This window comes from Lagenorhynchus albirostris, chromosome 4, assembly GCF_949774975.1.
Source record: "Lagenorhynchus albirostris chromosome 4, mLagAlb1.1, whole genome shotgun sequence".
Lineage (NCBI taxonomy): Eukaryota > Metazoa > Chordata > Mammalia > Artiodactyla > Delphinidae > Lagenorhynchus > Lagenorhynchus albirostris.
In genome coordinates, this window is record NC_083098.1 from 145,036,883 (window position 1) to 145,060,034 (window position 23,152).

Genomic DNA, 23,152 nt, shown 5'->3' on the forward strand with positions numbered 1-23,152 from the left:
GTGCAATAACCACATCTTCCTGTGAGCTCGCTTTGAATCCCCTCTGTGCCCTGGGGACAGGGACCTGAATATTGTCACTGTCCCCCTTAGAGCCAGCCGTGACCTAGGATGGCTGAGGAGGCACTGGAGACCCCCAGAGGGACAAGTCAGGGTGGACGGTCAAAGGGCCCGACTGTGGGGCTCCTGGGGTCTGGGCAGTGCCCGCGGAGGCCGGCGTGCGGGAGGCTGGGGCCCACGGCGGGTCTGTGCTCGGGGAGCTCCAGCCCAGGAGTGGCGGCAGCCAGGTGAGTACCAGCTGCAGGCCAAGCGGCAGAGTTGTGGTCGGGGGATGCCTAGGGGCTGGGGACCAGCTCTGTCCCAGCACAGCCTAGGGGCTGGGGACCAGCTCTGTCCCAGCACAAGGAGGCGGCGGAACCGCGGGCAGAGAGCACAGCCCACCACGGGGCCCCAGCCGCCCACACCCCCCACTCAGGACCAGCCCAAGGAGGCGCAGCCTGCTCCTGGCCAGTCGCCTGGGACACCCCTTGCAGCAGCCCCCCAGCCCCCATCAGAGGCCCCTGAGCCCCCTCTTCTCCACTGGGAAGCTCGCCCACTCCTCTGCCTGCCTCTGGGTCTCCGCCAGGCACGTGACGAAGGCTGACCCCCCGCCCAGCCAGCTCTGAGCAAACAGCCTTTGCCTTTCGCAAGCGCGGGTCTCCGCTTAGACCCACATCTTCCAGTCCCACGCTCCCGTCGTGGTCTGGGGTCACCAACCTGAGGCTGAGGCAGGGGCCGGGTGCAGGTGGTGCACCTAGGGGACCCCGGGTGGCAGGAAGGAGTGGGGGCAGCGATGGCATGCTTTGAGCTGGACCCCCCCTCGGAGCCCCTCCAGGGCGTCCCTCAGAAGGAAGGGGGCCGGGGCACGGGTCCTGCTCCCGTCGCCCCAGTGAGGGTTGCCCCCAAGCTGGAACTCCTGTCTCCCTTTCCTGGGCTGAATGAGTTCTGAGGTTTCAGCAGAGGCTGAAAGAGCCAGGGAGCCGCGGGCACCTGAGGCGGGGAGTCCACAGGCCCAGGTACACCATCCACCTGTACACCACTGGGGCCACAGGGGGGCCCCGGGGAGGTGATGCGGCCCAGAAGACGCCCGCCACCTGGGATGCCCCAGATACACCACGCTTCATTGGAGAGTTAAGCGTATTCATACACACACACACACACAATACACACGCAGAGACACACAGATATACATGTACATACACACAGAGACACACATACACACAGGCACATAGACATACATACACGTACACACACAGATACCCTTTCACAGAGACACAGATACACATACATACACACACAGACACACAAATACACATACACACGCAGACACAACTATACATATGCACCCACACAGACATACACACATACACAGACATACAGATACACACATAGACATACAGATACACAGACACACAGACACACAAACACCCACAGACACACACAGAGAGACGGACATGCACACATGCACACACACACATTTACAAAATCGCTGAACACCAGCACTGATTGAGTATCAGCCCCAGAAGGTCTCCTTATTCTTGTAAAAACGGAGGAGGTGGCTGTCAGACAGAGGAGGACATTTCTCCATCCAGTTTCCAGCCTGCCCCCCCAGGCCCACCAGACCCCGTCCCGTCCCAGGAGCCCCGCTCCTGCAGCACAGGGCTCCCTCCTCTGGGTCCTGTCCGCGGTGGGGAGTTTGACCATGGAGGAGGGCCTGGGTCATGCTGGGGACATCAGGCCTTCCAGGAGGAGGCTCTGAAGACCCCAAGGGTAGCAGGTGTCAGCTGTCTGGGGACAAAAGCCACACAGCCTGGAGACACAGGTGCCAAAAAGGAGACGATGGGCACAAAAAAATCATTTTTTGGTGTCGCCCTTAGTACCCCAGGCCCAGGGTCAAGGCCTGCCTGCGTTTCCAAGGGCGTCAGGACCAGACGGCAGACTGGACCGTGCAGAGCCCAGCGAGGGCCCCAGAGCTCTGTCTGCCGTCCTGGGAGCTGTGCTGACATTTCCACTCTGGTTTAAGCGTCAACATACGATGATCACAGAAACTGCCTCATCCAGTACTTAGTAAAATTGGTAAAAGCGGGCAGAGAGCAAGGATGTCCTGGGCTAGAATTTAGGACTCCCTGTGAGGAACGAGCCATTGGACTTGAAGTTTGAAACCTCAGGCGGAGCCGGCTCATGGCTGTGCAAGGGCAGCCCCAGGGCTCACACGGGGCTGATGGGCTCCTGAGTCACCCAGTCCACACAGGCTAAATCAGGATGTGAGGGCGTGGCCGCAAAGACCTCCAACGCTATTATCTTTTCATCCATCACGCATACAAAGGACCATGTGCCTCACGTCCCCATGGATAGCCAGGCAAGGTCTACCCACCACCCACGTGGTGGTGGTGGGGGATGGGTGTCAGAGCCCTGGGCGCAGACGGCCGGGTGCAGCCCAGCTTCACCTCCTACATGCAGTAACCTGGAACTCCCAGCCGTCTGTCCATCTGCCATCCGGCCTCTGCTCACAGCATCTGCCCCAGGGGATGCTAGGACCACGGAAAGAAATGTTTGTCTAGCAAGCAGCCCAGGGTCCAGCAGACCATAAATGCTCAACACACAATAGCCATTGTCATTTTCAAGGATACACAGCCTGACATCACCAGTTTCCTGGTTACTGGAAATACTGTTTGATGTGGGGTGAAAGCTGCTTTAAGAGGATCGTTTTCATGGAAGCACCAACTCTGCCCGCCTGGCGCGTCCTCCACAACCTGAGGGGGCCTCTGGTGGCAGGGCGAGAGAGCAGGGTGCTGCCCCCTGGTGGTGGGAAGTAGACACTGCACAGAGGGGGCCCGTCTGTGCAGGTACCAACCGCGCAGGTGCTCCCTCCAACCCGCATCTGCCCCCTTGGCCCTGGGATCACAGCCTGAGAATCCTGTGGATTTGAGGTGTGGGCCTGATTACCCCTCAGGATGGGCTTACTCCTCGAACCTCCTGCAGCTGCCCGACTGGGTGCTTTGCAAAGGGGACTGGTGCTCCCAGCAGCCGGCAGAGCAAGTGCTGTGGTCACTGCCGCCGCCCGGCGAGTGGACTGGGGCCAAGGAGCGGCGGCCCAGCTGGTACACGACTGCAGCAAGGAGGGATCGGGACCCTCACGTGGCAGGACAGGGCAGGAGTGGGCCCCTAGACAGGGATGCGGCAGTTCTGGCCAGACCTCATTACATCAAGAACTATCAAGACATGAGCTATGAAGCCATCTGAAGGCACCTCAGATGCATGCTACTAAGTGACAGAAGCCAGTCTGAAAGGCCGCACACTGCGTGACTCCAACCCTATGACGTCATCAAAAAGGCAAAACCACAGAGACAGTAAAAGGTCGTTGGTTGTGAGGGGTGGGGAGGGAGGGACAAGTGGGTGGCACACAGGGGTGAATACACGTCGTTACACGCTGGTCCAAACCCAGAGAACACTCAACACCAAGAGCGACCCCTGATGGAAACCGTGCACGCTAGTTAATAATAATATAGCAAAACTGGTTCATCAGTTGTAACAAATGGAGCACACACAAACATTACAACAACCTAACAGGCAGATGCTAACAGGGGGAACTGGGGATTTGGGGTGGGGTGTATATGGGAACTCCTTACTTTCTGTTCAATTTTTCTATAAACTGAAAACTGCTCTAAGAAATAAAGTCTATTAAAAAAAAAAACTTAAAAGAGAGAGAGAAACGGAGAGAGACACGAACTACCACACTCCAGACCTAACCCTGAAGGCAGCAGGCTCATCTCTCTACGATTTCTGGATCGGCTGTAACATTTCATTTAACAAGTCTCTGACTGCGATGATAATAATAACGTAAAACATAGAGTCAAGTGGTAAAGGATCAATCCCATGGGGCCGTGACTACTTAATCCCCCCGAGATAATGAAATCCCAGCCTGGGGAGCCTTGCTGGGAAGAAAAGAACGATTACCGGTACCATCAACACAGAACTCATGTTCACAGTGGAGGGACGTGGCCTCCTCGGGTCTGCCCTGGCAGTCGCTGTGATCCCGCCTCTATAATCCCTCCGGGTACAGTCCTGACCTGCCCCCAGGTACACGAGGCCTGGAGGAACCAGGACGGCGGCGGGCAGGGCCGGGTTTGGAACCCCCCCACCATCCAGGGGCAGCTGTGTGACCTTGAGAGCTGACTGAGCTCTGAGAAGCCTCTGTGTTCACGACTAATTCGGAGGCTGGTCTCAGGAGGCATCATGTAGAACCCAGTGACGTGGAGAAAGCTTCTGGTACAATGCCTGACAGGTGCGGGGACCAACAGCTGCTGGCTTAGTCCTTCCGGGTCTCAGAGGCAGCAGACCCGTGACTTGGGGGTGGGGAGGGGCAGAGGCTGTCGGGAGGGGCCGCACCTTCGCTCCCTCAGCAGCCTCATCGGCAGCTTGTCCCAGGTTTGTCTTTGGCCTCGGTCCGCGGCTGGGTGGGTGAGCAGGAAGGGGGGGCAGCCTGCACTGACCCCAGCTGCCCCCCTCCCTGGCTGTCACCCTGGGCAGGCCAACATGGCCATACAGAGCCTCAGTCTTCCCTTCTATAAAATGGGGGTAGGTACTCCTAAATGTGGGACCCGTGTCTGCGTCAGATGAGAACACACATGAGGCCAGCGACCACCTGGGCGCCCGCTGGGTAAGGCAGGCACAGGAGGCAAGGACTGTGACGGGGTGCAGGTGACACAGTTGCTCCCTCCAAAGAGGGTCTGATGGCGATCTCTGGATCAGTGGGGGCTTCTCAACACTGCCCTCTGCTCCCCAGCGCTCGGCCCAGCTGGGGCCAGTCCTGATGTTCCAGATGGGATCCACCCAAATCCAGCGCTGGGCCTCGCTGGTGCCTGCCTTGGGAAGCAGCCCCACAGGCACCACTGCCAAGGTCAAGGTCAAGTTCTCAGCTCCATGTCCATCCTGGCGGGCAGACCCCCAGGACACCGGGCAAGAGCGTCAGGGGGCTTGTAGGTTTCTTTACTTTGATAGATGGGGCCTCAACACCCTCTGCCCAGCGAGCTGGGGGAGCTCGCCTCTGGCCGGGTTACCCACCCCATTCTCCCCTCCACTCCATTCGCACAGACCCACCTGGGTGCGGTTTCCCACTTTGTTCACAGTAACTCACCAAGCTGGCATCAGTGAAGACACACAAGCAAATGTGCCATGTGCTCCTGTCGTGGGACCTGGGAGCCAGCTGTGATGCCACCTGAACACGTGTCCACCATCTCTCCTCCACGGGGTCCTCGCTTGTGCAGGGAGCACGGCGGGCCCTGCCTTCTCCTGCCAAGGAGCGTCTATCCTGGCCCTTCCCGGTGCCCTAACCACGGAAACTGCTGCAGGTCACCTCGACCTCATTCTGACGGCAAAACGGCAGGGTGCTCGGCCGACGCACGTTCAACTCCAAACACCAAACAGTAAAGCTCTGCTTCTTCTTGTTTGCTGTTCATTCATCCATTCACCCAACAAATGTCTGAGACCTACTATGTGCCCGGATTCCACTGGAACAAAACAGACCCAGCCCTGGCCATCATTTGGTCCATACCACACCCCACAGGAATGGCCTATCACCCCCATTTCACAGATGAGGACATGGTGGCTTAGAGATGCACGGGGATTTCCCCAAAGCCACAGGGCTGGATTAGGGACTCCGCTGGGGTCCCCCCTCAGGTGTCTGATGCCACCATCCCCTCTGCCACCTGCTGGTCTGCAAGTCCCAAATCACGGGCTCACTTGTTCACCAAACAGGAACAGAGGAGCTGGTGGGCATCCGGGGAGGCGGGTATGCAAACTGGCCAGGCACGGGTGTAGGCAGGCGGCAGGAGAGGGGACATACCGGGCCCAGGGAGTGGGCGTGGAGGGGGCAGGTGCCCCTCTTCTTCCAGCGATTCACCTCATGTCTCACCTCCCAGACAGCACAGCACACGTCGTTCTGTGGTCCTTGGGGACTTTTTCAGCTGTTTATCTCCGCTCTCCCTCACAGGCTCTGCATTTGGTCCTGTCCCTTCTCGAAGGGCCCAGTTAATGCTGGATCCCCGAGCAGGCACTGCTGGGTTGGCCAAAGACCAACAGCCCACGTTCAGCTTGTTTTCCAGGGTTTGCTCTTGAGGCAAATCCACCTTGGTATCAGGAGGTGGAGCTCCCTGCATCCTTGGGGATCTAACTGGAACCCATGCTCCATCAGCCGGGGGGCTTTTGTAGAGCCCTCCACCCTGCTCCCGGTATTATGCAAACAGCTGGCTTGGGGTTTCCACAAGTATGACTCTGTTCTACTGTTGAAAGCTTTGGAAGACCACGCATCACACCCTCTCCTGAGAGTCCCAACGGCCTAGAGTGGCTCCCAGGCTCACCGTTCTCGCCTCCCCTCAGGCCTTTCTTTCTAACCGTGACAGTGAGCAGAGAACTATGGCGGGAGGCACAGGGCGGTGGGGAGGTGAACCTGTGTGTAGTCAGGGAGGGCTTCCAGGAGGAGGTGACACAAGAGGCACAGGTGCCTTCTGGGACAGCAGCAAGCACACATCACTGTGCTCATCTCCATCACAATCCTGACCAATTTGGGTGGCCCTTGCCTACTGGCCATCTGCCTCTCTGGCCTGAAGTCCCCCAGGGCCAGGGGCCAGGTCTGAGAAGTGCGGCTCCCTAGGACTGGGTACCAGTGCAGACAGAGCAAGATGCGCTCAGCCAGGCCTGGCTGGGAGGCGGCTCTCACATAGCACGTGGCCACAAGCATCCTTGCAGCCAGCACGCCCTCCAGCACAGGGGTTTCTTTAGACTGGTTTTCTAAACATGGAGCTAATGACACAAAGGCCTTAGGGGGTCTGTCTCCCCCGCCCTCAGGATGTCCTCTACAGGTTCAGGAATAGGCCGGGAGCTCCCTTCCCGCCCTCCCAAGCGTTATGTGTTGGAAAATCAAGCCAAATCACACGTCATTACTTCCATCTTAGCCTCCTTCAGGGCTGACTGCTAATTCTAACCAGGAGCCAGTAAGCGGCTCTCTGTTCCCACCTGTTCTCACCAAGGCCGTCAGTAGCCTGGACCCAGCCAGCCGGCTGTGGGGTCTCAGGCTGTCCCTGCCCTGCCAGACCTCTCTGACTCTTCAGGCACGTCATTCATCTGTCCTCCATCCAGCGAAGACAGCTCTGAGCTCTCTTTGCACTGGGACAAGTTTATTACCTTCTGGGTCTGCTTCCAGAAACTGGTCCTGCCTGCTCCAAATTCAACCAGAGCTGTCCTAGCCAGTTCCCATGAGGCTATCTCGCTTAAATCCCCCAGGCGCCTGGGGCCCAGCTGCTTAGCCCGGGGAGATGCCAGGTTAGACTGCAGGTCAGCTGTCCTGGCCCCCAGTGACCAAGGGCAGAGCTCTGGTGGAGTCACTGCGGGGAAAACCCCAGATTCCTGCTTCATGCGGGGACCCCCACAGGCAGACATGATAACCCCACAGTGACCAGGAAGAGGAGCCACCGTGGATTTCCCAGGAGGCTTTGAAGGTCCAACCAGTGAGGGCAATGGGAGGCCAGCTGTGGGCCAAGGGCTCTGGGTGGCCATTCGCCCCTGGGCCTCGCCTATCATCTGTACAGGGCAGCCACAGCTCTGTGATGGAGTGGGGGCAGACAGACTCTCTCCCAAAGCTGTCCTCAGGGGTCCCAGCACCAGCCTTGGCTCCCACCATGCCCTCCTGGGGGTGCTGTGCCTGCCCATCGCTGCCTGTGAAAACCCAGCTCAGCCTTCAAGGCCCCCGTCCAGGGCCCCTTCTGTACCGATCGACTGTGTGCTGAGCGTTTCCCATAGCACAGTGATCCTGTAAGAACATGTACCCATTTTCCAGGTGTGAAAACCGAGGCACAGCAGGTGAGGGGACTTGCCCATCGTCCCCCTGGGTCACGGACTGTGCGACCTTGGACAAGTCAGGTCACCTCTCCACAATGGTGAGTAAGCCTCTGACGTGCAGAAGGTAGTCTGGGCTCCCCAGGTGGAGACACCCCTGGAGGCTCCTGTCTGCTTGCCGGGTCCCCCTAAAGACCTATGCCGGGCAGGGAACAAATGACCCAGTTCCCCTGGACCATCCTGGGCGCTGCTTGCTGTCCCAGCACAATTATTCTATCCAACATGTCTCAGTTGGGGTAATGAATCCAGGGTCCCCATGCCCACAGTGGCGGTACTGATGCTTGGGTCCTTTTCTGGCAGGTCAGGGTCCCAAGACCCCCCCATGACCGAGAGGTTGGGGGACATTCACGAGGTTAAACTCCACTGACCCCGGGAGGCAGAAGAGTCAGAAGGGATTTCTAGCTGAGCGAGAAGAGCTTGGCTTCTAGATTCCAGCCAACTCAGCTCAGACCCCCGGGGGCCCCGTGAGGTGGGGTAGAGTCCCTGCAGCCCCAGGACTCTTCCTGTCCTGAAGCAGGGGGGCCTTCGGACTCTCAGCCATACAGAGATGGCCATGGGGTCACAAGCAGCCCCACTGAGCCTGAAATGAGCCTTACTCCGGGCTGGGGCCGGGGGTCGGGCGGTACAGGAGGGGTGGCAGGGAAAGGAAAACCAGTGAGCCGCCCTGTCTCCCTCACTCTTAGAGCGTGTTAGCTGGAAAACGCTGGGGGGAGCTCCTACGAGGCCACAGAAAGGAACTCGTCTGTGATGGATTGAACTATGTCCCCCAAACTCACGTGCTGCAGTCCTAGCCCTCAGCACCTCGGAATGTGACCTGATTTGGACAGAGGTGACTGAGTTAAAGTGAGGCCATTTGGGTGGGTCTGGATGCAATGTGACCGTGGCCTTAGGAACGGGAACTAGGGCACAGAGACGCACAGAGGGAAGATGGTGTGCAGCGCAGGGGGAAGGACGGCCATCTGCAAGCCAAGGAAGCCACGCCGGGAACACCTTGATCTCGGACTTTTGGCCTCCAGAACTGTCCAAGAATAACGTCTGTTATTGTTACGGTGGCCCCAGGAAACCAGCCCTGTGGGGAGAAAGAGCTGGAGCGGGGCCTGGGACGTGCCGGCTCCCCGCCCCCGGTCTGAGCCTGTCTTCCTCTGTAGTGGGACAGTGACGCTGCCCCAGGCTGGGCTTCTGGAGGCTGGCACGTGGCAGGGGCCTGGCAGGGGTGGTGTGTGCTGGATTGGGGGGGGGGGGTCCTTCCAGAGGCAGAAGCTGGGAGAACACGGCAGTGAACAGCCCCCTGGAAGCTCAGGCTGCCCGCAGGGGCGCCCAGTCACCGTCAGCTTGAGTTTCTAGCAACTCACAGACTCTTGAAGCTTCTAGCAGCTGGTCCAGGTGCCCTGGCCACCCACGTCCCTGGAGGGTGTTATTTCATCGCCGGAAGAGCAGCCCTTCCTGACCGGAGTGGTGTCTGAGGATCTCACGGGCAGCATTCCGGAAGGTCAGGGCTTAGCGGGCACCCGGGCCCATCCTCTCTCCCCACACACAGGGGGAGCCACAGATGGCAAGTCTGAGGCCAGGCCAGGACCGGGGCTTGGGTCTCTGGGCTCCCAGGCCAGTGCGTGTCCCTGGTGTCACCTTGCCGTGAGCCAGGGCGGCCACCACTGGACCAACAATGTATGCCTCGGGCCCGGCACACAGAAGATGCCCCGTAAAGGTTCCTTAAATCTAATGGGAAACAGGGAATGCGTCTGGTGAGTCCGAGCACAGTACAGCGCCCTGCGGGGGTGAAAATTAAGAGTCTGAGTGACAATATCTATCGTCTTTCAGCTCTTGTGCCCGGACTAAGGGCCAGGCACTGCGCTGGGCGATTCCCACCCGTGACCCGGGTCACAGAGCTGGAAATGGGCACCCAGCACAGCTGGGACTGGAACCCAGGCCTGCAGGATCCCAAGCCCCAGCTGTCAACTCCCACTGAGAAGGTCTGTGAGGGCTGAGCTAATCCCGCCAGGGACCCTTACTCTCCAGGCTGTGTGCCATGAGACACCGCAGTGTGGGAGCCCATATCCTACAGATATATACACATAATAACGCTTTCAACGTCCACCCCCGTTGCAGCAGGTGTCAGTGTTTCATTCCTCTTCATGTCCAAATAACTCTCCACTACATGAACCCATTCGTCGTTGATTCGGGGCTTGTGTCCGCTCTGGGGCTGTTACAGGTAAGCCGCTCTGACCATCACGCACCATCGCTTTTGTGTGGACACCTTTCCCTTTCTTGCTGGGTCATTCGGTAACTGTTTAACCACTTGAGGAAATGCCAGCCTATCTTCCTGAGTGGCTGAACCATTTCACCTTCCCACCAGCAGCTTCTCCGCGCCTTTGCCAGTATCGGTTACTGTTGGTCCTTTTCATCGCAGTCACCCTGGTGGGTGTGAAGTCTGTCTCACTGTGGTTTGGGATCTGCACTTCCCGGTGACTAATGATGTTGAACATGTTTTCATGTGCTTGTTCACTATTTGAATATCTTCTTTGGAAAAACGTCTATTCGGATCCTTTGTCTGTCCGTTGAATTTGGTTCTTTTCTGACTGAGTCATAAGGGCTGTTTACATATTCTAGATACAAGCCTGCCATCCGACAGACGATTGGCAAATATTGTCTCCTCTTCTGTGAGTTGTGTTTTCATCCTCCTCATAATGTTCTTTGCAGCACAAGGGTGCTTAATTTTGACGAAATCCAATTCACCTACATTTTCTTTCGTTGTTTGTGTACGTGGTGTCATTTCTAAGACACCGCTGTCCGATCCGAGATCACAAAGGCTTAGCCTTCCATTTTCTTCTAAAAGTTTTAGAGTTGTTTTTTTTTTACTTTCAGCTCTTATGATAATCTTACATAAAGAGAATCACATTTCCCTCACTGCTATTTTTATCACAAGATGCCGTTTCTTCATCGGTGAATCGGGAGCAACAGTGCGTACTTCACCGGGTTTGTGCAATTTTTAATATTATATTGCTTTGCCCTTTGCCCATCATCTGGCGAAAGCACGGCAGGGAGTGAAGGGCGTTGCGTTCTCAGCTGAGCGGGGAGACCTGCCCAACCACCGCGTGGAAATTCCATTTGAGAAATGAACATCGTCACATGTCTCAGCTCCTGGAATCTGCCGCTATTTTCAGAACAATCCAGTACACTGAGCAGGTTGGGGGATGTTACCTGACCCCAAGCCAACTGGTGCCCTAAGTCCTGGAGTGAGACCTCCACGGGGGGCTGAGCCTGGCCAGGCCAGGGGCCACCCACAGCTACACGCTTTGGTGGGACAAAGATGGAGGGTCTGCGATGCTGGGCCACAGCACCCTGGGAGGGAGGAATGTAATCACCCCCATTTTACAGAGGGGGTCCTTGAGCGCCCCCGGAGTGGGGAAGCACCCTGATCAGGGCCACAGTGAGGTCAGGCCAGAGGCAGGGCTGGAAGCTTCACTGGTCTGGCTTCAAAGCCACTGCTGCTGCCCCACCCCCGAGCTGCTTCCTTCCATAAAAATCTCCTGAGTCTCTCAGCGTGTGGGATGCTGACGGGGACATATGGACGACGGGTCCCGGATCCTGCCTCTGGACAGACTCCGCAGCCAGAAAGGGGGACGCCAGTGAGGGCAAGGCTCTGCTGTGGCTGCCCAGAGAGGAGGGGTCCGCTGGGCACCGAGCCTTGCGCCCGGACGGAGGCTTGAGGACCAGGGAGCATTTCAGCCTGGAGGCTGGACCCCGGCTGGAGCCCCTGCACACCTTGGGCTCACAGAGGCTCCACCCACCTCTCTGCTTCTGGGGGTCCAAGCCCCTTTCCCTGTCCCTCCCCCTCCCCTCCGCCATCTCACTCTCCCACCCCGACCCTGCCCCAGAGCTTTCTCACCTGTCAACAGGTGGGGTTTGAGTGGATTACAAGTTACTTATTGTTTCCGTCTAACTAGCCTGATGGGCCCTGTTCTTTGCATCAACGCCGGAAGGACCGAAGTCTTTTACGATATTCCTTAAGGCCGGTTTCTCAGCCTCGGCCCAACTAACATTTTGGGCTGGACCCCTCTTCTGTGGGGCCGCCCTGTGCACTGCCAGAGGGTGAGCGGCGTCCGTGGCCTCCATCCCCCACGTGCCTGGGGCACCCCTACCCCCGCCAAGCTGCGACCATCAGAAGTGTCTCCAGATGTTGCCAAAGTCCACCCGGGGAGCAAAGCCACCCTCGGTCGAGAACCGAGAACCGCCTTAAAGGAAAGAAAGGGAGGGCGGGAAGGCGCAGAGGCCGAGGCCCAGGGACTCGGCCAGACTACAGGATCCAGCTGCAACACTCACCACGGTGCAACGCCGGACCAGACCCTCCCCTTCCCCCAGTCTCAGCTTGCTCATCTGTGAAACGGGTCACTGCACAGGGCTGTCATCAGGAGTTCACGAGAGAGTCCCCGAGGCCGGGCATACAGTCGGCGTGCGTGAGCGCCGGTCCTCTGTGCCTTTATGAACAGAGGCAGAGCTCACGCTGCCCCCCTCGTGTTGGACCCCGAGCTTATCTGGGGGACTGGAGGCTTCTAGTTAGAAAAGAAGCCATCCTCTTGGGCTGGCGGTCCCAGTGGACAGGGCAGTGTGGGCCTTACCTGTCCCTCCTCCGGGCATCCCCATGGACGGTGACCTCCACCCGAAGGGCCAGGACCCTGGAGGCTGCCGGCGGCAGCTGGGCGAGGGCTCGAGCCTCTGAGGCCAACATGGCTCCAGACGGACATGCCAGAGGGTCACGTGGCAGCTACCCACCCTCATGCCCGAGGAGGGACGGGCCAGGCCCTTCCCCGCACACCGAAACAGACTCCCACCCAGCTCCAGGATGCACCTGTTCCCAGGCGTCCGGGAAAGGGACTTTGCAAAGGCAGTGGGGGAGGGACTGGGGGAGGGCCGGGACCATCTACGTCCCGTGTGCCAGGCGCAGCCCACAAGCCCTCCCGGCCCCTCCCAGCCAGTACCCGTGTCCTGGGGCTGCCTGACAAAGCGACAAAGCCCCACAGGCTGGGGGCTTCATCAGGAGACGTTTATTCTCTCCCAGCCCGGAAGCCTGAAGCCCAGAAGCCCGAAACCAGGGCGTAGGCAGGGCCACGCTCTCTCAAAGGCTCTGGGGGAGGATGCTGCCCTGCATCGGCCAGTTTCTGGGGGCTTGTGTCCACATCACTGCCATCTCCGCCTCTGTCCTCACATGGATGTCTTTTCTCTGTACGTCTCTGTGTGTCCTTTTCTGTCTCTTATAAAGACACCAGTCACTGGATTTAGAGCCCACCCCCTTCCAGGACGACCTCATCTCCATCCTTATGTTAATTATATCTGCAAAGACTCTAGTCCAAATAAGGTCCCAGGTGGACCCTATTCCAGGTGGACATGAGTTTGGGGCCGACCTACTTAACCCACTCCACGGCCCCAGCGTGCCAGAGGGGAAACTGAGGCTCGGGACGCTTGGGAGACCAACGGGAGGCCGCCGGGCATGGAAGGCAGCACTGGGGTCCTGCCCGGGTCTGGCTGACAGCCTGGTCCCTTAGGTGACCCCCGTTCTCCTTGGTGCCCCTCTGCTAGACTCATCTTTAAGATCTCCTGGGGCAGAGATGCGATGTGACCTGTCAGCTACGTAAGCAGGAAGCACCGCCTCGCCCCCAGCGCGCCGCAGCGTAGAACCCGCAGGCATTATCCTGGCTAATCGTGCACGTGATGGGTGCAAACCCAGCCTAGTGAGCCCGGGCCGGGACCCCACAGCTGAGAGGCTCCGGGGCCACGCCCTCCAGCCCGAGCCACATTTCCCACCACTCTGCCTGCCGAGGCCCTGGGTGGGCCGCGTCACCCCGCCACCAGCACCCAGCAGAAAATACCTCATCCCATCGGCTCTGAAGGGTCGGAGCAGGTGCTGGCAGCCAGCGGGGACTCTCCTGGCCTGATCTGACTTTCATGACTCACTCTGGTCTGAAGCTCTCCACCCAGCGGACAGGGGATGGTAACCAGTACCCCTGCAGCAAACCCCAGGGCAGCAGAGCATCACCGCCAGGCCCACGGGTCCCGCAAGTGGGGACAGATGATGCATCCCAGGCGGAGAATGGCAGCCCCTCATGCCTGTAAGTGAGAAGAGTTTCTCCAATCGTTCATTCTGCAGCTATCTACGCCCTGCGGCCCGTGCCCAGCTCAGGGCAGAAACGACAACAGTGTCAGTGACAATGACAGCAGCCCCCACTCAGCAAGTCCCATACACTGCACCACACCTGAGACAGGAACTGTCACGTCCCTACTTTCCCAGCCTGAGAGTCAGACGGGGAACGAGGGGCAGCACGGTGGGCGACCAGGGCCCGATCGAGGGTAACACAGAGCGAGCTCCCGGAGGGTCGAGGGGATCCCTCGGAGGAGAGAACCCCGGGAGATTCAGAGGCCGAGGGGCGGCTAGTTGCTCAACAGCTGGAAGGGTGAGCCAGACAGAGGGAACGGCCTGTGCGAGGTTGGAAAGGGGGCGAGGCCAGTCCACATTCCCGGGAGGACGGGCGCCCTCGGCTACACGGGGCTGCGGTGGGAGGTGGGCAGGGGCCAGGGCAACGGACGGTCCATCGCAAAGCATGGGTGTCACCCTGAGAACGAGGGAGGCTGAGGGTTTGCCCAGGCGTCTGAAAGAACTGTAGCAGGAGGAGCCGTGGGTACCATCCATCCACTGGGCAGGCGCTGCTTCAGCTCTGGAAACAGCACGGCACTGGGCAGTCACAAGGACCCTCGGAAGGACCTGCTCCCCCTCCCACGAGCCCCACCCGAGGACAGCGTGGGCGCGAACCCCAAGCCCGCTGGCTCCCTGGGAGAGCGCCCGGCAGGGGGCCGGCCCTCTGCCTTTGGGCCACACTTCCCCAGGGCCGGCATCCCCCCGACCAGGGTCCCCCACGGACCTGGTGCCTCCTGTCCACCTTGGCCGGAGGCCAGGACACCTGTGCATGGGACCATCTGCCACAACACTGCAAGAAGAGCCTCCCAGGAGACGGGCACGCTGGCGTAGGGGCTTCTTGGCCCCGGGACCCTTGGGTAGAAATCAGCCCAGGGCCTGGCTCGTGCCTCTCCAGGCGTCTGCCCGACCCTCAGCTGCCTGCTCTCCTCCCCTCACACCAATGCCCCCATGGAGCTCAGCTCCCACAGCACCTTGCTCCCCTATCTGTAGTGGCAGCCGGGCCCCTGGGAGGCCGCCTCTGGCTCGTGGGGACCCCTCCCCTACCCACAGAGGTCCAGGGGTCCAGAGACCCATGGCCTCCTCTCCCATGGCCTCAGGTGGTTCCCAGGGCCAAGGGGTGGAGGGGGCGCCTGAGCCCTGCCCCTTGCCCGTCGGTTCTGGGCGGAGGGGACAGGAGAGGCAGTGTGGCCAGCACCCATGGGGAGGCACGGCCGTGGCGCCCGGCCTCGTGGGAGCTTCCTGCCCCATGACCTCTCCAAGGTCCTCGGTGTGGTCTGAAAGCAGAGGACCAGAACCCCGAGGAACTCACACTAATTTCGGATCTGCACGTCCCATCCTGGGGCCGCGACTGGCTGGGGCTGGGGAAGCAGTCCTCTTCCCTCCTGGGCCCTGCGGGATGAGCCCCTCTTCTCCTCTGAGGATGCGGTGGGAGGGGGTGAGGCGAGATGCTGTCCCAGCCCCATCTGGAACCTTCCGGACTGATTCTCAGGAAGAGTCGCAGAGAGGCAGAGCCAGGCCCTGAAAACTCGTGAATGCCAGGGTCAAGGGCACGGGGGATAGGCACTGCGAGCCGGGTTCTCTGCCCCCGGCCAGTGGCTCCCAAACTGTTCCAACATCAGCGCCCAGAGAGAGGGGTACACCGGGCAGTGGCCCCCAGGCACAGGTGTGCACACCTGTGGGATGAACTGAGTCCGGGCTCCCCCTGCAGCCTTACCCTCGCCAGGGTCTCCTCGGGGGAGAGGGTTCTTCCAGTCCCATAACTTTGTGCTGGCCCACGCGGCTGGCTTGGCCATGGCATGCGGGTGGAAGCGACAATGTTCCAGTTCTGAGTCCAGGCCGAAGGCGGCTCCCTCTGCCCTACTGTGCTTCTGCCTCCTGCTGGTCCCAGGAGGAGGGTATGAGATGGGGCAGAGCCACCCCCACGGAGCCGAGCCTGGTGAGCTGAGCCCCGGCCAGCCCGCAGGCCCCCAGCCAGGATAACTGATTGCCAAGTTCTGCCTCTGCGCTTTGGGGCTGTTTGTTCCAAAGTGTATTTGTTTCTTGTAGCTGCGGTAACAAACCAACACAAACTGGTAAGACAACAGTTCTGGAAGCCAGAAGTCCAAAGTCGGTACCACTGGGCTGAAATCCAGGTGTCTGCAGGGCGAGGCTCCCTCTGGGCTCTGCGGGAGGATCCTTCCCACCCCGTCCAGATCCTGGTGGCGGCCGGCATCCCCGGCTCACGGCCGCATCACCGCATCTCTGCCCCTCCCCCCACCCCATCCCCTTCTCCTCTGTGTGTCCGTCTGTAACCTCCCTCTGCCTCTCTAAGAGTCACTGTGATGGCATTTAGGGCTCACCCAGATAATCCTGGATGATCTCCCCAGCTCAGCGTCCTCACCTTAATCCCATCTGCAAAAACCCTGTTTTTCAAATAAAGCAACACTCACAGGTCCCAGCATGAGAACATGATATATTCTGGGGGGCCCGTTTTTCAGCCTACCACAGGCAGCAATAGTTTATATGGTATGTGAATACGTAACAGACATTTCTCACCAAACAATACCTAGTAGCCTTATGACTCGGGATGTGCTCTGCTCTTCTTCTATCTTTTCTTTTCTTTTTTTTTTCCTGGGATGGGTCTGCTATCTTGCATTCAATTCAACCTCTTACGTAACAAAGTCTTCTGTGACCCACTAAACTGATTTCATGCCCACAAATGGGTCGCCACCTGCAGTGTAGAAAGTTCCAGCCTAACTTCCACACCTGTACCCCTGCCAGGGTGGGGGAACCCAGCAAAAGAGATGATGATTTAAAGAAAGGAGAGAAACGCAGCTCCTTCTGTGCACAGAGGGTGGGTGGGACTGACTGGTGCCTGGAAGGACCCCTGAACTCGAGGACATGGTCCAGGCCACCCTGCCCCACGGAGGGTCCTCCACCTGCAGCCCCCAACAGTGGCCTGCGTCCTCCGAGCGGGCCGGCTCCTCAGGTGACTTGAGGAGGGGCCAGGACCAGAAAGGCAAGGGGGGGCGTGGTCACAGGTGGCTTCGGCGGCTCCACCTGCTTCCCCAAGCCCCTGACTCCCCCTCCTCCTGGCAGACCCCCTGCTCCACATTCCAGAATCATTCTTCACCCGACAGCCCCACGCCACGTCCACTCATCACTGTGCCATCACTAGGTACGCCCACTCACATCTTCCTTCCTGAATGCCTCTTAAAAGATGAGAAACAAATGAAATCGAGGACCTGGAAACTTTACGACAGATGGTACAGATTTTCCAGGTGGGTCTAAGGCAAGGAAGACACTGGCGCTTTCTCAGGGGCATAAAAAATTAGGTCTGAAGGGATCTGAGACATCGTCCAGTCCCTGGGCAAGGATTCCTAAGAGTCCAGCTGGGCCTCTCCTGAGCACTCAACCCCCAGAGCCAGCGGCGTGCTGGACGCCTCCACCTGGAAGCCCCCCAGGAACCTCAGAGTCAGAAAAGAGAATGCCTGGCTTGTTGCCATCCTCCCTCCCCCACCACTCCCCACCCCCCAACAGGGCCACACATCACACACCAATACCCTCACCCAGCTGGCTCCCCTTGTGCAACTCAGGCAGACTTGTGTTTGCAACCGGCTCCATCTCTCACTAGCCGTGTGACCTTGGCCCAGCGGCTCTACCTCTCTGGGCCTCAATTTCCAATGTATATAATGGGGGTGCCTGCCTGCTGGCTGCAGAGAGACCAAACAAAATGATACGCATGAAGGGGCCAGGCACCTCGCCTGGTACCTGATGGGCACTTGGTAAGTGGCATCTTTCTTTCCCAATTCCTAACTGTATGAGATTCCCGTGGCTGCTGGGACAAAGGACCAAAAACCGAGTGGCTTAAATAACAGAAATCTATTCTCTCCCAGTCTGGAGGCCGGAAGTCCTAAATCAAGGTGTCAACAGGGCCGTGCTCCCTCCGGAATCCGTAAGGGAGAATCCTCCCTCGCTTCGTCCAGCTCCCGACGGTAGCCAGCAATGGTTGGTTGAAGAGCCCTTCAACCTCTGCCTCTGTGGTCACGTGGCCTCTCCTCTGTGTCTCTCTTCCTCTTCTTATCAGGACGCCCTACTCCATATGACCTCGTATTAACTAGGTACGTCTGCAACAACCCTATTTCCAAATAAGGTCACATTCACAGGGACCAGAGTCAGGACTTCAACGTCTCTCTTTGGGGACACAATTCAACCTAGAACATGGACTTTCCCAGTGTCACCAAAATCATCTGTCGTCTCGGAGCAGCTAGCACGGAACGTCGGCGTTGCCGGTAGCGCTTTCTCCCTGTACCTCATGGGGCCTCCCCTTCTCTCTGGCCCCTCCCACCCACCCCTTCTCACCTGGTTGAGACCCTGTGCCCCATCACTGGTCCTCCCCACCCTGCCAGACTGACCTCGGGGTCCCCAGCACCGAGCACCACCTCTGGGGGCTCACGAGGCCTCCCAGATTGAGACCAAACTCCTTGTCCCAGACACCCAGCCTGGCTGGACCGCATCCTCTCAGTCCACTCTTCTTGCCCCTGTCCACGTGGGGGAGCCGTGCTCACGAAGGGCCACACCGTGGGTCCTCACAGCATCTGCAGGACCATCTGTGACGTGTATGCCCCCGAGACAGTAAGTCCAGGGTCCCCTAAGGCAAAGGACAGCAAGGCCCCCAAGGTATCAGCCAGGAGGTGGCTTCAGCCAGACTGACCCAGATGCCCAAGGGCTGGGCTACTTGGAGGCTGTCCCGTCCACATAACAGAGGAATGAGTCGGACAGGGTGTTCTGCCCGGTGAGGGGGGAACCTGTCAGTCCTAAGCCCCCCGCCGGGAGCTGGCAGACTAGCAGGGCAACAAACACAGCCAGGGAAACAGATGAACGTGCAGGCCCGACCTGCGATGAGTGTAACAAAGGAGAAAAGCAGGGCCGGCCCCAGCGGCGGCTGCGGGGCAGCGGGGCTCCGCAGCCGCTGGGCTCGGGCGGTCAGAGGGCCTCTCGGAGGAAATGAAGCCGAAACGAACTTTGAAGGCTGAGAAAAAGCTTACGCGCAGGCGGTTGAGAGCAGCAGAGGAGCCCGCAGGTGTGAGGCCCCCGAGGCCAGGAGGAGGCTGCCCAGAGCCGCAAAAGGTGGGCTTGCGTGCCGAGACGCGTTCTGATTTCACGGGAGAAGGTCTCAGCAGCCCCCCGAACCTGGTGAGCAGGGAGATCACCCGGGAGGCTGATCGGAGGTGACCGAGTTTCTGTCTCCGTTTGAACACCCCCTCCTCAGCCAACGCTGCCTTCCCCGCCCGACAACACACCTGGACGCGCCCCGCGGTGCCCGCGTCCTGCCCATGGCCCCCAACGCACACCGCCTCTCAGGCCCCACTGCCCGCGCTCAGATGGAGAGCCATTCCATGTCCCTGCTGGGCGGAGCGCAGGGTACGCACCCATCCGCCTTCTGAGTCAATACAGACAGACAAGCAACCCCACAGAAAATAAGCTGGGGGGGGGGGCAACAGCAAATTCACAGAAACACAAATGGCCCGGAAGCTAGAAAAATACCCTCGGGTGCCCGAGAAGGCAGATGAAAGCAGGGAGGTGTCCTTTTCCCATCAGCTGGCAGATATGAAAAGACTGACAGTGCCCCGTGTTGGGCAGGGAGCAGAGAGGGACAAGGAGCTCTGGTGCCCTTTTGGTAAAGGTGTGAACGGGGTCCGCCTCCAGGGAGAGCAGGTCGGCAGACAATACTCCCATTTACCTTTCTGCTTCCGGAAATGTCTGTAACTTCCCCTCACAGGTCTATTTGCACACGGGTGCAAAGCCGTACGTGCGAGGATTCTCATCCCCGCGGGATGCGCTCAGGCTGTGCTAAAAATCGGAAAGCACGCGGGACCAACGGGCCCTGTGCACCCCCTGAGCGGGAAGCAGGTCACACGGCAGCATCTCACCAAAAATGCTCAGCCCGAATCCCATCACTAAGAAACAGACCCAACCAGATGGGGGACGATCCACAAGGCAACAGGTCTAGACTCTTCAAGTGTCAATGGCATGAAAGAAAACAGGTGGGAAGAACGTTCAAGAATAAAGGAGACTAAAGACAGAGAGACATGCTCACCAATTGTGGCGGCTGACCCTAGACCGACTCCTGAAGAAGGGAAGGTAGACACACGTCTGTAAAGGAGCCCTGGGGGCAGGGAAACAGGACCGGGGACTTTCTGTGGGTGATATTTGGGTACAGGCCTGTGCTAAAGCCTAGGTGTGATGACGCAACTCACTTTCAAATGGTTCAGAAAAGAGAGAGAGAGATGGAGAGAGAGCAAAATGTTAATAACGGACGCATCTAGATGAAAGTATTACAAGGCGTTCATTGTACTGGCTTTTCCCCCCAACTTTTCTGTATGCTTAAAACTTTTCAGAAGAAAGAGTTGGGGGAGAAACTTATGAAGACGACAAAGAAATCCCCCAGAAACAGCATAGACCATGACCCGCTAACTTCACCCTCACGGATCCTGGAAAAACCTGCAGCCACAGAGACAGGCCCGGGGCTCAGAACACCTGGCTCTGTGGCTGAGGAAACCGTCTTCTCTCCTGGCCCTCAGTTTCCCCACCTGTAGCCAGAGTTGGCAAATGCATGGCTTGCACACTCCCCCCCACTGCCCGTATCCGTGGAGACATAGATAGTCAATCAACTATTTTTTGTGTCCGTGTGATTCGGTCCCCATCCCGTGAGCTCCTAAGGGTGGGATGGAGCTGATGCATCTCGCCTGGCCCATCCCAGGGCAAGGAGGAGAGTGGATCCACTCAGTGTCTGATGAACGAGCAAACAGCCAGAGAATGGATGACTGCACGTAGGCGACTGGACACCCCATGGGAAAGGTGATGGTGTGGGTTCCGAATGTGGAAAACCCTCCACCCAGTGCCCCGACACCTTGCCTAGAGGCTGGCATGGCAGGAAGTCCTTTCGCCTTGCTGGCCTCACTTTACCCATCTACACCGGGGACACAAGGAGTACCCACTTCACTGGATGGTGGGGAAGGACCAGTGAAGTCCCACATGTTAAGGGCTCTGGCCTGGTCTGCCTGTGGCCTGACCACAGGACCACCTGCCACAGAGCTGCCGCTGGGACCGTGAAAACCCAAACTGTGTATTTGCATATCCATTATTATTCCCAACAGCCGGAGGTGGGAGCAGCCCGAGTGTCCACAGCCCGATGGACGGACAAACAAAATCTGGCCTGTTCATACAACGCAGTATTATTCAGCTTAAAGGGGAAGGGGGTTCTGACGCAGGCTACAGCGCAGACGACCCTTGACGATGTTATGCTCATTGAAACAGACCAGTCACAGAAGGACAAATATTATATGTTTCCACTTATATGAGGTCCCTAGAGCCGTCAAACTCCTAGAGACAGAAAGCAGAAGTGTGGTTGCCAGGGGCTGGGGAGGGGGTGGGGGATTGGTGTTTAATGGGGACAGAGTTTCAGTTTTGCAAGATGAAAAGAGTTCAGGAGATGATGGTGCTGATGGTGGTACAGAATGAATGTATTTAACGCCGCAGAACTGTACACTTAACAATGCTTATTTAAGATGGCAAATTCTAGGTTGTATTTATTTTACCACAATTTAGTTGGCCCCGTGGCCAGGTCAGCGAAACTCCAAAGCAGTAAGGTGTTGGCGGTCGGGGGGGCGGGGGAGCTCTGGCTGAGCCTAGGGAGGAGTGGGCTTCACCCACTGACCCCGTCGGGTCTGCCTTATGGGTCAGGGGACCATCACCCACCAGCATCTCTGCATCACCAGGCAACGGGGTAGGTTAAGGGGAGTTACAACCATACCCCTCTGAGTCACGTCCACAGGCTAAGCAAAGTAGAGGAAGGAAGGTGCAGGACATTTTCTCATCAACGGGGCTAAATTTATCCCTCGCTGCCTGGGGCAGCATCTCGCAATGTGGCCTTGGGTCCAGCTGCAACTTTCCCCAGCATGGCCGTGTTCCCACTCAGGCCTCGGGGAACCAAGGCTGCCCTGCTGGACAGAGATGCTTCCCGGGTCCTGGGAGCTGTGGCCCTGGGACCCTCACCCTGACACAGCTCAGGCATTTAGGCCCCCATGGGTCCGGGGCCCCTGCTCTGCACAGGCGCTCACGGGCTCAGAGGATTCTGAGCCGGGGGACACAGTGCCCCCTCTGGAGTCCCTATAGAGGGAGGCAGATGGAAAGGGCCCAGACTCACCTGGACAAGTGGACAAGCAGTGGGGATGACAGCAGGAATGGGACAGGGTCAGGGAGCCAGCAGGACATCCACCCGCAGGCCAGATGCTGGAGGACTGCGGGGAGGGGAAGGGAAGGAAGGCGCCCCAGAAGGGGACCAGCCTGGGCAAAGATGGGGGGATGGAGAGGGGGTGGCCCACTTGGGGAACCTCCAAGAGCCCAGCCTGGCCGCCGGGCACGGCGACCACGTGGAATTGTGGGGATGCTCTTCAGCCACTCCGAGTCCGGCCGGGGCAAGGTGGGCTCAGAGGCCCACCAGACGAGGCCCCGCCCTCAAAGCACCCCGCACCGATGGGAAAGTCCACCAGGAAGACGGCATCATGGCATCTCAAGAAATGAAGCAGATACCTCTTGATCCAGCAATCCCACCCTGGGACGTTCCCCAAGGAAATGACTCAAATAGATATTGCTCACCTGTGTTCACAGCGGCATCATTCCCAACAGTCAAGAGGAGGAAGCAAGCCACGTGTCCACGGAAGGATGGATGGATCGACAAAATGTGGTCCATCCCCACAATGGAATATTATTCAGCCTTGAAAAGGATGGAAGTTCTGACAGCTGCTGCAACATGGACGAACCTTGAGGACACTAGGCTCAGTGAAATGAGCTGGTCACAAAAGCACAAGTACTGAATGATTGACTGCACTTCTGTGAGGACCCTAGAGTTGCCACATCCACAGAGGCAGGAAGCAGAACGCTGGGCACCAGGGGCCGGGGGGCGGGAGGGTGGATGAAGACTTACTTAATGGGGACAGAGCTGGTTGGGGAAGATGGAAACATTTCTCGAGATGGATGGTGGTGAAGGTTTCA

The 23,152-nt window shown here is 58.6% G+C and overlaps 1 protein-coding gene across 24 annotated transcripts in view; it reads right to left on the reverse strand.

Moving 5' to 3' along the window:
- Nucleotides 1-23,152, reverse strand: part of ABLIM2 (actin binding LIM protein family member 2) — a 152,055-nt gene that overhangs the window by 111,709 nt on the left and 17,194 nt on the right. For 23 of the 24 annotated variants that reach the window (XR_009540445.1, XR_009540444.1, XR_009540437.1 and 20 more), the window contains exon 1: nt 12,546-12,652. The exons of the other annotated variant lie outside the window; for it this stretch is intronic. Coding sequence is in view for 3 of the 23 variants with exons in the window: in XM_060148773.1 (XP_060004756.1) it covers nt 12,546-12,570 (25 nt within the window). In the remaining 20 variants the exon portion in view is untranslated. Of the gene's footprint in view, nt 1-12,545; nt 12,653-23,152 lie in introns of those variants that run through there. 24 annotated transcript variants of the gene reach the window in all.